The sequence below is a fragment of the Rhizopus microsporus genome (assembly GCF_002708625.1).
Source record: "Rhizopus microsporus ATCC 52813 unplaced genomic scaffold scaffold_2, whole genome shotgun sequence".
Classification (NCBI taxonomy): domain Eukaryota; kingdom Fungi; phylum Mucoromycota; class Mucoromycetes; order Mucorales; family Rhizopodaceae; genus Rhizopus; species Rhizopus microsporus.
Window position 1 is genome coordinate 1,636,335 of NW_019671917.1, and position 11,495 is coordinate 1,647,829.

General features: G+C 40.1%; 7 protein-coding genes across 7 annotated transcripts; 4 read left to right on the top strand and 3 right to left on the bottom strand.

Annotated features, from left to right (window-relative positions):
• Positions 1–17: 17 nt before the first annotated feature.
• On the top strand, positions 18–1,530 carry RHIMIDRAFT_286154 (ammonium transporter MEP2; the record flags this gene model as incomplete). Its single annotated transcript, XM_023613353.1, has 4 exons — positions 18–197; positions 249–581; positions 631–1,450; positions 1,472–1,530. 4 exons carry the CDS (start codon positions 18–20, stop codon positions 1,528–1,530), a joined length of 1,392 nt encoding a protein of 463 aa, XP_023470234.1.
• A 94-nt stretch (positions 1,531–1,624) lies between these two features.
• Positions 1,625–1,961, top strand: RHIMIDRAFT_234129 (uncharacterized protein; the record flags this gene model as incomplete). Its single annotated transcript, XM_023608103.1, has 2 exons — positions 1,625–1,825; positions 1,884–1,961. The coding sequence occupies 2 exons, from the start codon at positions 1,625–1,627 to the stop codon at positions 1,959–1,961; spliced, it is 279 nt and encodes a 92-aa protein (XP_023470235.1).
• Positions 1,962–1,991: 30 nt separating this feature from the next.
• Positions 1,992–3,743, bottom strand: RHIMIDRAFT_197128 (SPRY-domain-containing protein; the record flags this gene model as incomplete). The annotated part of the gene is made up of 5 exons (XM_023606174.1): positions 1,992–2,321; positions 2,670–2,965; positions 3,056–3,364; positions 3,413–3,577; positions 3,644–3,743. 5 exons carry the CDS (start codon positions 3,741–3,743, stop codon positions 1,992–1,994), a joined length of 1,200 nt encoding a protein of 399 aa, XP_023470236.1.
• A 251-nt stretch (positions 3,744–3,994) lies between these two features.
• RHIMIDRAFT_63126 (ribosomal protein S10) lies at positions 3,995–4,793 on the bottom strand. Its single transcript, XM_023615489.1, has 4 exons — positions 4,770–4,793; positions 4,670–4,713; positions 4,486–4,610; positions 3,995–4,434 (listed from the first exon to the last, which is right to left on the bottom strand). Exons 1-4 carry the CDS (start codon positions 4,776–4,778, stop codon positions 4,067–4,069), a joined length of 546 nt encoding a protein of 181 aa, XP_023470237.1. The 5' UTR covers positions 4,779–4,793; the 3' UTR covers positions 3,995–4,066.
• A 2,009-nt stretch (positions 4,794–6,802) lies between these two features.
• On the bottom strand, positions 6,803–7,301 carry RHIMIDRAFT_234133 (uncharacterized protein; the record flags this gene model as incomplete). Its single annotated transcript, XM_023608104.1, has 2 exons — positions 6,803–7,066; positions 7,212–7,301. The coding sequence occupies 2 exons, from the start codon at positions 7,299–7,301 to the stop codon at positions 6,803–6,805; spliced, it is 354 nt and encodes a 117-aa protein (XP_023470238.1).
• Positions 7,302–7,618: 317 nt separating this feature from the next.
• Positions 7,619–10,078, top strand: RHIMIDRAFT_266262 (OPT superfamily oligopeptide transporter). Its single transcript, XM_023611893.1, has 6 exons — positions 7,619–7,722; positions 7,785–7,846; positions 7,899–8,127; positions 8,180–9,346; positions 9,405–9,512; positions 9,562–10,078. The coding sequence occupies exons 1-6, from the start codon at positions 7,677–7,679 to the stop codon at positions 10,023–10,025; spliced, it is 2,076 nt and encodes a 691-aa protein (XP_023470239.1). The 5' UTR covers positions 7,619–7,676; the 3' UTR covers positions 10,026–10,078.
• A 510-nt stretch (positions 10,079–10,588) lies between these two features.
• Positions 10,589–11,470, top strand: RHIMIDRAFT_222997 (40S ribosomal protein S16). The gene is made up of 2 exons (XM_023607470.1): positions 10,589–10,718; positions 10,942–11,470. The coding sequence occupies exons 1-2, from the start codon at positions 10,689–10,691 to the stop codon at positions 11,332–11,334; spliced, it is 423 nt and encodes a 140-aa protein (XP_023470240.1). The 5' UTR covers positions 10,589–10,688; the 3' UTR covers positions 11,335–11,470.
• The last annotated feature ends 25 nt before the right edge of the window (positions 11,471–11,495 follow it).

Sequence of the window (11,495 nt, forward strand, 5' to 3'; positions counted from 1 at the left end):
CTTTGTCTTTCTTAAACATGGACTCGTCTTCTCCTACATATCAAACAGGCGATGTTGCTTGGATATTGACCTCTACTGCACTTGTCTGGTTAATGATACCAGGCGTTGGTTATTTTTACTCTGGTATGGCCAGGCAAAAGAACGCTCTATCGCTCATCATGGCCTGTGTGCTATCCCTAGTTGTTGTTAGCGTAGAGGTAACCAAGAATGCAAACTGAAATGAATCAACAATCTAACTTTATCTGCAGTGGTTTATTTGGGGATACAGCTTAACATTTAGCAAAACAAGTACCAGCTCTTTTATTGGAAATCTCGACAACGCCTTCTTACGTGGCGTCTTGGGTGATCCATCTATTGGATCATCTGCCATTCCCGATCTTGTTTTTTGTATTTATCAATGCATGTTTGCCGCATTAACCCCTGCACTTGCTATCGGTGCAGCTGCTGAGCGTGCTCGATTATTACCCATGGTTATTTTCATTTTCATCTGGTCAACGCTTGTATACAACTTTATTGCCTATTGGACTTGGAATCCCAATGGTTGGAGCGCCAAATTAGGTGCTGTTGATTTTGCTGGTGGTGTAAGTAAACTGATTCTATATATTTCTTGTTTCTTACCGTATACAATAGACTCCTGTTCATATCTCAAGCGGTGCAGCCAGTTTAGCCTATGCACTTATCTTGGGTCGTCGCGAAGGACATGAAGAAAAGAAAGAAGAGTTCAGACCCCACAATATGTCCAATGTCGTACTAGGTACTGCTTTTCTCTGGTTCGGTTGGTTTGGATTCAACGGTGGCTCTGCTCTGTCAGGCAACCTCCGTGCTGCCATGGCCTGTGTGGTCACCAACTTGGCAGCCTCTGTGGGCGCAATCACGTGGATGTGCCTCGATTATCGTATCGAACGCAAGTTCTCTGCTCTTGGCTTCTGCTCTGGTGCTGTTGCCGGTCTAGTTGCGATCACACCTGCCTCTGGCTTCGTAGGACCTGCGCCTGCAGTAGCCATTGGATTTTTAGGCGCTGTTGCCTGTAACATGGCTGTTCATCTCAAGCACTGGCTCAAGTATGACGATGTTGCTGACGTCTTTGCTGTTCACGGCGTGGGTGGCTATGTTGGATCTCTTTTGACCGGAATCTTTGCTGAAGCCTATATTGCTCATCTGGACGGAGCCACAGTGATTGAAGGTGGTTGGATGAACCGTCACTTCATTCAATTAGGCTATCAATTGGCTGATTGTACGACAGGTATGGCCTGGAGCTTTGTTGTCACCTATATTATCTTGTTCATCATGAACAAGATCCCAGGTCTCTCTCTCCGAGTGGATCGTGAAGCAGAACTAAAAGGCTTGGACGCTGCTGAGATTGGGGAAATGGCTTATTATCATGTAGACAAGATTGTTGGTGTCAATCAAACGACAGGTGAAGAAAAAGTCATTCAACAAGAAATTCAAGGTTACCCTTATCATCCACAAGCACAAGGATCTATGGGATCAGAAAGGCCTTTGACAAAGGATAGTCTTAATAATATCTAATTTACCCCTCTTTTTTCTTAATTATTGTAAATCTGTGCGTTATTTATTTATTTTTGAACCCTAATAAATATTTTTTTCTTTTCTCTCTTTTTGTATGTCCGGACTTGAAGCTTGGGAGGCAAGACGTAAGCAGTGGACAACACCAAACCCTGATGTCAATGTTGAAAAATATGTACAAGAGTTGGATAATAAGCAATATCAGGATTTAGAAGATCCCAAGAAACGATTGGGAATATACAAGCAGTTGATCCAACAACATCAAACATTCACTCATCCTGTTCCATTACGATTTATTGTAACTTATAAAGAAGGAATTGTAAGCATTTTTTGATGTATTTACTTTATTATGTTAGATTCCTATTCTTGTCACTGGATGGCAAGAAGACGGGACATGGCCAAAGGGAATGATTGTAAAAGAGACAAGCGATTAAACTATACACACATACACACACAATATACCCCTATGCAGAGTCTGTTTGAACCAAGGTGGCTTGGCCATGACCTGTTAATGCAAGTTGTTGAAGAGTGACAGTTACTTGCTTAAACACTCTTTCCAAGGAGGATTCTTGTTGCTCATGCTGATACACTAACAACAATAAAAGATTAGAAAAAAAAAATACGTGTATACCTCTCTTATGCTTACTTTGAATAGCTGCATTGACATCGGAAGCGAGTGAATCTCGAGCTGATTTGTTTAGTAAGTGAGCTGAAGGGCTTATAGTAGGATTAGGATAAGCAAGGAGTGAGGATATTTCTGTTAGACTAGCGCGGTAGCTTGGATTCGAATTGTACTCTTCTTGCAACCTTTGTCCATAGTTCATAGCTTTCCGAATGTGACCATGCTCTTCGTCAAAGTAATCCAAACTGTGAATGCTACTTGCATTACTGCTTCGTCTTTCAAATGTAGGGTGAGTAGGAGAAGCAGCGATGGCTGCCCAACTTAAGCGCCTTCCTGGTGCAGGAACAGATACAGGAGGTGGATGTTGTATTGCTATTGTGTGATGCTCTGTGTTGTCTTCTTCGTATAAAGGTTGATTCTGTAAGTGATCGCTGCTTTTTACTTCTTCGTGAAAATGATTATGATGATGATGATGGTGATGATGATGATGATGCTGGATAGAGTGTCTGATGAGCTCGACAAATTTCTGTGCCTTTAACGCAAACAATATGTCAGGGCGACTGTCGAGTAATCCTGGATAGGCAATATGAAGTTGTTCGACCGCTTCGTCTATTTTTCCTTCAATGATTAGTTTCCGGATATTAAAGCGTGTCTGGGTATATTGACTAGTGGCAGGGAATGTAGAATAAGGTGTGCGTTTGATATAACTCAAGTTTTTCTGAAGCGCGTTGGCTGCTTCGATATAGCCATGGTGAACAAGATAACTGAGGACGAGTTGATCCATATTGTCTTGATCTACCTTGTTATTTTTGGATACTACATCGCGTATGACTTGTGCCTTTTTCTCCTAAAGTAAAGAAAATAGCTTGCTTTGTTTAGATGATTGTTCTATTAATTGACTTGAACTTTGTATTACTTTGACATATTGAACAATATCAAACACAAAGGGTTCTTGTCCGAAATTGACAGATACTTTTTCGCCTGGAGTGCGTAGGCCGACACAAGGATAGATTGGTTCGGAAAGATCCACTTGCTTAAAGGCTACACCGAGAAAGAGACCATTTTTGGTAAAGAAAGCAGTCTGGTTTGCATAATCGATGCCACAGCCGACAACGTCCCCTGTAGTGAAAGTGGGACCATAGTTTTTTCCGCGCCCACATTGATCAAAGATGTGTCCATCGTCAGCATGATATGCATAGGAATGAGCATCCCAGCCTAAAATTGTATAAGTCATCTTTTGTTTTTCCATTCTTTTCATTTTACCAGGTAGTCTTTCTAATTTATTTCCTGCTCTACAGAATCCAATACAAATAAATCCATCTTCACCCTTTGAAGTAACCTTTATCTCGAAATAATAAATACCACACTGAGGTCTAATAGGAAAATTTGTTCTAATTGTGGCTGCATCCAGTTCTTTTTTACCAGGACCTGTTCAAGCAGAGAAAGGGTAAATACGTGATGAAGATTCCCACGAAAGGATTTTTTTGATTTTACCAGAATAATACAAGTCATAACCATTCATACCAACATCAATGTATCTCGCTTTATCATGTTTATTCCAAAATTGAGGTAAACGCAAGTCTACTTCCTTCATCATCTGGTCATATTGTTCCGATACAAGCTGGGCATAATTGGTATACTTCAAATAAGCCGGATATTTGGAAATCATTGTATTGCACTTCTTATTATGTTGATGATTTGAAGGTGGAAATGCCCAAGGAATAGATTGTAAAGGGGGAAAGGCGGAGGAATAATTATTCATGATAAAAGATGTCATCAAGGACAGAGAGAAAGGGAAAGGAAAAAAAAAAAGCAAGAGAAAAACATTCCTCGTATGATATTTATGCCACGACACGTGCCCTCACGTATATTTCTGTTATTGTGTGATATTTTATTGCTATGATACAAACTCTTCTGTTACTGCCCTTTAAGTGATTCAAATTCAAATCGAGTAGCACGTAAACCGATACCGGATGGTGCGTTGATTGTCAAATATTTTAACCATCGATCCACAACTTCTGGATGAGCATCCTTGATTTGAAGTAATCGTTTATGTGTCTTTCTTTCAAAGTTTTCTTGTGATTTCTTGTGGATAAAAGGTGATTTGATCACAGTCCATCGTGAAGTTTGAGTGGGTAAGGGTACAGTACCAGAGCATGGCATGCCAAGATGATAGGCTGCACGACGAGCAAAGTCAGCATAAAAATCTAATTGCTGAGGAAGATATCCTCTTAATTGAAGGTTGCATACAGGGATGTTGTGTGTAGGTGATACTCGTTTAGGTACTATATGAAAGAGTGTTACTTCAAGTGTAGTTAAACAGCGCCAAAACTTACCTTCAAAGGCTTCACTTAATTCTTCAACTTCAACAGTTTTGGGTAATTCCAATACTTTGTTGTTGCTGCTGTTTGTTATTAATTCAGTTGCCTTAACTGCTCCAGTCACTTCTTTGGCTTCTGTACTGTAGATGCAATCAATATAGTCTGTTTATATGTATGAATATATAAAGCATGAACCTACGTATATAATCTAAGTTGTCTAACTGAGGCTCTTAATTGACGAAGCTATTGATTGACCAATTAGTCGTTGATCAGCATGGACTTTTTTTTTTAATAATTACTGCAAGCATTTTTGAACACCAGGGGTCAAACAAAAAAAGAAATGGCAGAAGTTGAAGAGTAAAGTGACTGACAAAGCCACCTTCAAATTTCTATAAATGGTAAAAAAGTCACACCACCCCCACAGGCTTCTTAGGTGGGCACATTACTTTATAGTCGATGAACATCAAGTTGATATGCTATGATATATTGAGATAAAGGAAAGATAGAGAAAAAGAAAGGGAGAAAAGGGATAAAGACTATACATAATAGCTTGAAATGCAGTGTGTCTAGTAATGAAAGTTACACTCGAGCATAGGTTGATATAAAGCAATAACCGCCCATGTCTTATTTTGTCAATCTACTGACGATTTGAATATCCATTTCAGAATTGCTTCCTAAAAAGCCTTGCTCGTCACCACGCACGCAGTACGCAACTGGAGAACTCTAAATACCCAAAAACGTATTCGAAACCCATTCTCTACGCCGAGAGAAAGTTCGACATTAACTTTCCAAACTGTGTCGAGCCATGAAATAATTTGTTTACAGCATCTTCGTTTTTCTTGAGAACGAAGGGTGATTGTCGTTTGTAATCATCTTGTATAATCCAGTTTTCAGAATATTCACTACTGCGTCGGTGCCTCGGCTTCTTATAGCACACATATGTTGACGGCCAATGCAGTCAGGATTGACACACAAGACTACACCAAGATTGATTTTGCCATTGTTCTTTTTTTAGCGAGGATATCTTTTTCCTTCGATTTGATTGGATGACAACCAACGCAAAAATTACATTGTTAAAAAAAAGGTGAACACTACATGTACCAGAAAATGCACCAGAAAATAGGCTAATATTGCGGACACTTCTTCTAGGCACTACATGTAGAGGCACTATACAACTTCACATAACCAAAGCCTTGCCTAACCTAAGGCTGTCCAGTTCACTCTGATATAAAATACGAATTTATCATAATTACATGTGAGCTAAATGGTCTTTGTTGACCAGGCTGATAACATAAAACTAAAATAAAGCAATAACAACGTTTCTTTTTTTTTTATCTCTTTCTTCTTCTTGAAAAAAGACAATTCAAGATGGTAATTTCATAAACTCATGTTTAGCTTGACGCTACACATTGAAAAAATTTGTTGGAAGACATCATAAGTAGTGGGTAGAGGCAGCGCCCGTAGTATAAGTCTATTTTTGAGTGTATCAAGTGCTTGCCGTTATTTAATGATGTTTTTACGCTTTATTTTTTTTTTTTTTTTACGTAAGAACAACGAAAAAGCTGTAAATCTCTTATTTTTACACCTATTCTCAGAGAAATGTTGCACATAAAAACGTCGCATGGCTCATTTATTTAAATATAACGTCTGTTAAGACAACCATCAAAACGCTAGACCAAATATCTAGCAAAACTCTGGAAAGCGCCTACTGGTACATCATTACATGTATCACAGATTTTTTGAGGAAGAGTGTGCTTTTCGAGTACGAATTGCCGCTTCATCATACTTTTAGCTACAAACCAAGATTGTTCAATAGGATTAAGCTCCAGGGAATAGCGAGATAAGTAGACATACCTGTAGCTACACGTCACAATCAACTCACTGATGGAATTTGAGGTATGTATGAGGGCATTATCCATAATTAGAAAGTGGCCTTTCATATCAGGAAACTTGTCCATCTCACTCAAAACATCTTTAATGAAATTGATGTAGTGGTTAGTAACGGTGCCTTTACTTTGCTTTTTTTTTTGGAGGGTGAGATGGGCTTTCTTAAACTTGTCTTAATAACACTTCTGGTTGATATAGCGTCCAAAATAGTGAGGGTATTGGCTCTTGCAGTTAACACCTTGATATTGGCATTTGAGCCTATATTTGGCCATGCTTGCGTACGTCTCAAGTTTACATGAAAGGCAGCTTCGTCAATGAATACACAGTTGATCATATAATACATTTCAGTGTTGTGCCATTGTTCGACCCAGTCTACTCGTGCTTGAATCTTTGCTGAACTATTGCGCTCAATTGGCTCCAGCTTAGCCTTTTTAAAGAAAAGCTCCTAAAGCTCTGCCATGTAGCGATGAAAAGTTGCTTTGGACAATTTTGGGTTTTCAAAGTTTGCAGTCAGTTCCTTCATCAATTGATCCATAGTGGCAGAAGGGCGCTCTTTGTTGTACTCTGTTGCAAAACTCTTCGTGTCCTCAGCAAGTTTTCCTTCAGCCTCAATAGTCCTTGGACGGCCAAGAGGTTTGGATAAGGCGTCTTCTTTACCCTCCTTCCATGCCTTGTATCGTCTTTGTACAATACGCGGCTCAAGTGAGTTCTAAAGCCACAGCTCTGGCACCTTTCTTGGGATGAATATAAACCATATGGACAACCTTTGCTTTTATTTCGTCCTTAGCGTGGCTGTGATTTTTAGTTCTTTCTTTTGCTTCAGCTTATTTGGAAGTTTCCTTGCTACTGTTAACTTCAGAGGAAGGAAGATCTTCAGTGTCCTCCATATCTTGATCATGGCTTTCTTCTATGTCCTTATTCTTAGCCCATATAAGAATCTTCATAGAATCTGGAATCTTAAATGCAAATCACTATATACTTTTCTCCTTATTCGTTTGAACTTAATCTTATAGAAATGGTTTGGAAAGTGTCGAAGGACTGAGTCAGAAGTAAATTAGCAAATGCAGAAACACTCTCTTCAAGAGTAACTGAAGGCAGTGGAGCTATTCTTGTTGAACACATACAAAACTTCATCCAGCACTCGATCGATGTATCCCCAAAATGCTTGAATAAAGAACATTTGTAATCGCTGGGAAATTTAATCTCATACAAGTGTCCAAAATTACTCAAAAAAGTGGACGGTGTTTTCAAACATCCGGTTAATTAATAATCACACATTTCATATTTCTCCCTTTCTTTCCATTTTCTTTCTTACTTTAATGAATAAAGATAGACAATCGGTAGAAGAAGTGTATTCATTAAGAGGTTTATATTCAATGGGTTTAAAAATGGGAAAAGCCAGCATCTGAAATAAGCATACACTTTAGAAACACACCATGATTCATCGTCGTCCCTTCCAGAAGATGGCGCATTCTATAAACATTTTACTGTAAGGCTCATGAGGGGATATATTAAACAAAATGACCAATATCATTGTTTAGCTTCGATCTGTCCTATGTGGTTTAATCATTGGCACGCTGATGTGCTTTTCCAATATGTATTTTGGTCTTCAAACTGGTTGGATATCGATGATGTCACTCCAATCTTCATTGTTAGGTTTTGCATTATTTAAGCCTTTCCAGCGTGGATTGAAGCACAAGTTTGGCCCTATTGAAAACGTTGTCCTACAAACAACTGCTGTGGCAACGGCAACCATGCCCTTGGCTGCAGGTACACACAAATATATGTATATGATAATAAGACACCAACATCCACATTCCAGGCTTTGTAGGCGTTATACCCGCCATGGAGCTCATGACACCCAATGATAACCCCAGAGGCGCAGTTATCTTGAATTGCGGTCAATTGATTCTATGGTCATTGGCAGTTGCCTTTTTTGGAGTGTTTTTTGCGATTCCTCTTAGGAAACAAACGATTATCCGAGAAAAATTAAGATTTCCTTCTGGAACCGCGACAGCACAAATGATCAGCTTACTTCATGAGCAACCTGACCCGACAACAACAACAACTGCTCGACAGAGAGTAACGGCTGGTGGCGAAGAGCGTCAGCGGTTGCTTGATGATCATGACTCGTCATCGTATGCCTCCACTCGATCTTCCGACGAATCAGTTAGAGAAGTAACAGCGCCCAAGGAAGATTTTGAGCGCGTGTGGGCGTTGAAGCTCCATGGTTTATTTGCTTCCTTTTCGGTCTCTTCTCTTTACACGCTCTCAACCTACTTCTTCCCCATCATCAGTGCCTTACCCATCTTCAATTGGCTGACATTCAACATGATCGATTTCCAGGCTTGGGAATGGTATTTCACACCGAGCTTTAGTTATATCGGCCAAGGCATCATCATGGGCTTACCCACAACCTTATCCATGCTTCTCGGCTGCGTCGTGGGTTGGGGTATTCTATCACCCTTGGCTCATCATGCCGGATGGGCACCTGGTCCTGTAGACGATTGGAAGGATGGATCCAAGGGCTGGATTCTCTGGATATCGTTGGGTGTTATGATTGCTGAATCATGTGTCTCTCTTTTGGTTGTGCTCATGCGAGCTATTGTTAAGACATACCGTCATCGACAAGTCAGGCAAGAAGAAGAACAAACTGTGATCGAACAAGATGAGGTAGACGCGCCTCCTGAGGAACAGGTACCGCATATAGTCACAATTCTTGGCCTTATCTTGTCGACTCTGTCATGCATCTATCTCGTGAACGTTGTGTTTGGCCCAGACGTGCTACCTAAAACCATGACTCTTTTGGCTGTCGCGGTTGCCATGTTTCTCAGTATCCTTGGCGTTCGTGCATTAGGTGAAACAGACTTGAATCCTGTGAGTGGTATCGGCAAGATTAGCCAAGTCTTTTTCGCAGGCGTGATGCCTGGTAGTATTCTGGCTAATTTGATTGCTGGAGGTATTGCCGAAGCTGGAGCTCAACAAGCAGGTAAATTAATAAATGTGGTAAATGAGATGATGTATTCAACATTCCCTTTTATGTATAGGTGACCTGATGCAGGATTTGAAAACAGGTCATTTACTTGGTGCCTCACCCAAAGCTCAATTTTATGGACAAATGATTGGCTCGTTTGCTAGTGTCTTTATTGCTTCAGGTTTGAGAGGAACTGTGTCTTTAGATGATATACTGACCCATTCATCTAGGCGCTTATCTACTTTACCGCACTGTCTACACCATTCCTGGCCCAGAATTCCCTGTGCCGACTGCACAGGTATGGTTAGACATGTCACGACTCGTCAACGGACACCCTCTACCGCCTCATGTATCCGAGTTTGTCTATGCTTTCGCACTTCTTTTCACTGTTTTTGTTCTCCTCAAGGAACTCTATCCGTCCAAGACAAGGTTCGTACCACAAGGCATTGCGTTTGCTATCGGTATGTATAATCCACCCAATTTTACACTCGCTCGTGTTATCGGAGGATTGGCTGTCTATTACTGGAACAAGGCCTGTGATGCACCTGGTGATAATGTATCCTGGATAGAACCTTATCGATCTGTTGCTGGTAAAGTGTTCATTGTGGTCATTGCCAGTGGCTTTGTTCTAGGCGAAGGAACATTTGCAATAGTCAATATGACCATGCGTGCATTAAATGTCCCTCATTTTTAGAATGTGTAAATATATACTCTTTTATATAAATAAATAGATAATGACTTGATAAGAAAATATATTATTGACTTTATTGTAATTTGATAATGGCGTTACTTCACCCTCTAAGGGGTTAGTATTTGACTATATGCAGTCTCAAAGGAGTAACAAGAGATTGATCTTGAAAACCCTCTTGTTTTTCCACTTGCCCATTTTTTATGTTCTTGTTTTTGCGTATTTTTGTACAATACTGTTGAACACTGCGCATTAGCAAGGCAAATAGGTACAACTTCACCATCATATACTGAAATGATGCGAGTGGGTCAGATTACCGCTGATTAGGGATTGTCCGCACAACCAGAATTTAAAACAAATTCCGACAAAAATACCAGGCGCCGGACGAAGTGTGCAATGAGTGCAGCAGTGCAGCAGCGTGCGTGTGTGTGTGTGGGCTGGAAGCGAAAATACACACAAAAATGCAAAGCCAGCTAATAACATGAATCTTTCCTTTTCACCTTAGGTAAAGTAATGACCCATCCCCCCTACCAGAAGAAAAGCAAAAGAAAGAAAGAAAGAGAAGAGAAGATGGATGGATGGATGGATAAAGATGTGAATGGATAGGGGGGAAAACAAGTTATTGGAGACATGAAAAACTAAACCATTATTTTTTGACATGTAGCCATCATGGAAGCTGTTCAAACATTTGGTCGTAAGGTAAATTTGGAATTCTCTCAACATTGAAGACAATATTCTATTTTTGGTTGATTGGATTGAGAAAGGAGAAGCATTAGTACAATACACAATCTATGAAAGAGAAAGAAAGAGGAACAGACACCATTGTGAACACTATGTTTTTTTTTTTTTTTTTTTCCTTTTCGAATCCACATCAACCACAAATAGATTTAACGTAAAGAGCCTCATTAACAGTATTCAATAGAAAACTGCCACTGCTGTTGCTCACTGCAAGCGTGGTCGCGGTCTCATCCGTATCAACGGTTCTCCTCTTGAACTCCTTGAACCCGAGATCTTAAAGTTCAAGGTCTACGAAGTTATCCTTCTTTTGGGTGAAGAACGTTTCGCCAACGTTGACATCAGAATCCGCACTCACGGTGGTGGTCACGTCTCCCAAGTTTATGCTATCCGTCAGGCTCTCGCTAAGGCCATTGTTGCCTTCTATCAAAAATACGTTGATGAAGCTGCCAAGAAGGAAATCAAGGAAATCCTTGTTCAATACGACCGTACTCTTCTTGTTGCCGATCCTCGTCGTTGTGAACCCAAGAAGTTCGCTGGTCCTGGTGCTCGTGCCCGCTACCAAAAGTCTTACCGTTAAGCGGACTGGTTGTTTTAATAAACTATATTTTGCTCAACTGCTGAAATCTCTTTGTCGCGTGTGTGTGTGTTTAAAAGAGAGATTTCTTTTAGATAATGTATTGATATTCATTATTCGCGCACAATTTAAAACCAATAGCAATTACACTTTAGTTAATTATC

Excerpts from the sequence above, each read along its gene's own strand:
- RHIMIDRAFT_63126 (XM_023615489.1), bottom strand. Across the intron at positions 4,611-4,669 it reads AGACAACTTAGATTATATAC|TACAGAAGCCAAAGAAGTGA; the intron begins GTAGGTTCATGC and ends TTGCATCTACAG. Across the intron at positions 4,435-4,485 it reads ATTAAGTGAAGCCTTTGAAG|TACCTAAACGAGTATCACCT; the intron begins GTAAGTTTTGGC and ends TCTTTCATATAG.
- RHIMIDRAFT_266262 (XM_023611893.1), top strand. The coding sequence starts at position 7,677 with ATGAATAAAGATAGACAATCGGTAGAAGAAGTGTATTCATTAAGAG. Across the intron at positions 7,723-7,784 it reads AGAAGTGTATTCATTAAGAG|AAACACACCATGATTCATCG; the intron begins GTTTATATTCAA and ends CATACACTTTAG. Across the intron at positions 7,847-7,898 it reads CATTCTATAAACATTTTACT|CTTCGATCTGTCCTATGTGG; the intron begins GTAAGGCTCATG and ends ATCATTGTTTAG.
- RHIMIDRAFT_222997 (XM_023607470.1), top strand. The coding sequence starts at position 10,689 with ATGGAAGCTGTTCAAACATTTGGTCGTAAG. Across the intron at positions 10,719-10,941 it reads TTCAAACATTTGGTCGTAAG|AAAACTGCCACTGCTGTTGC; the intron begins GTAAATTTGGAA and ends AGTATTCAATAG.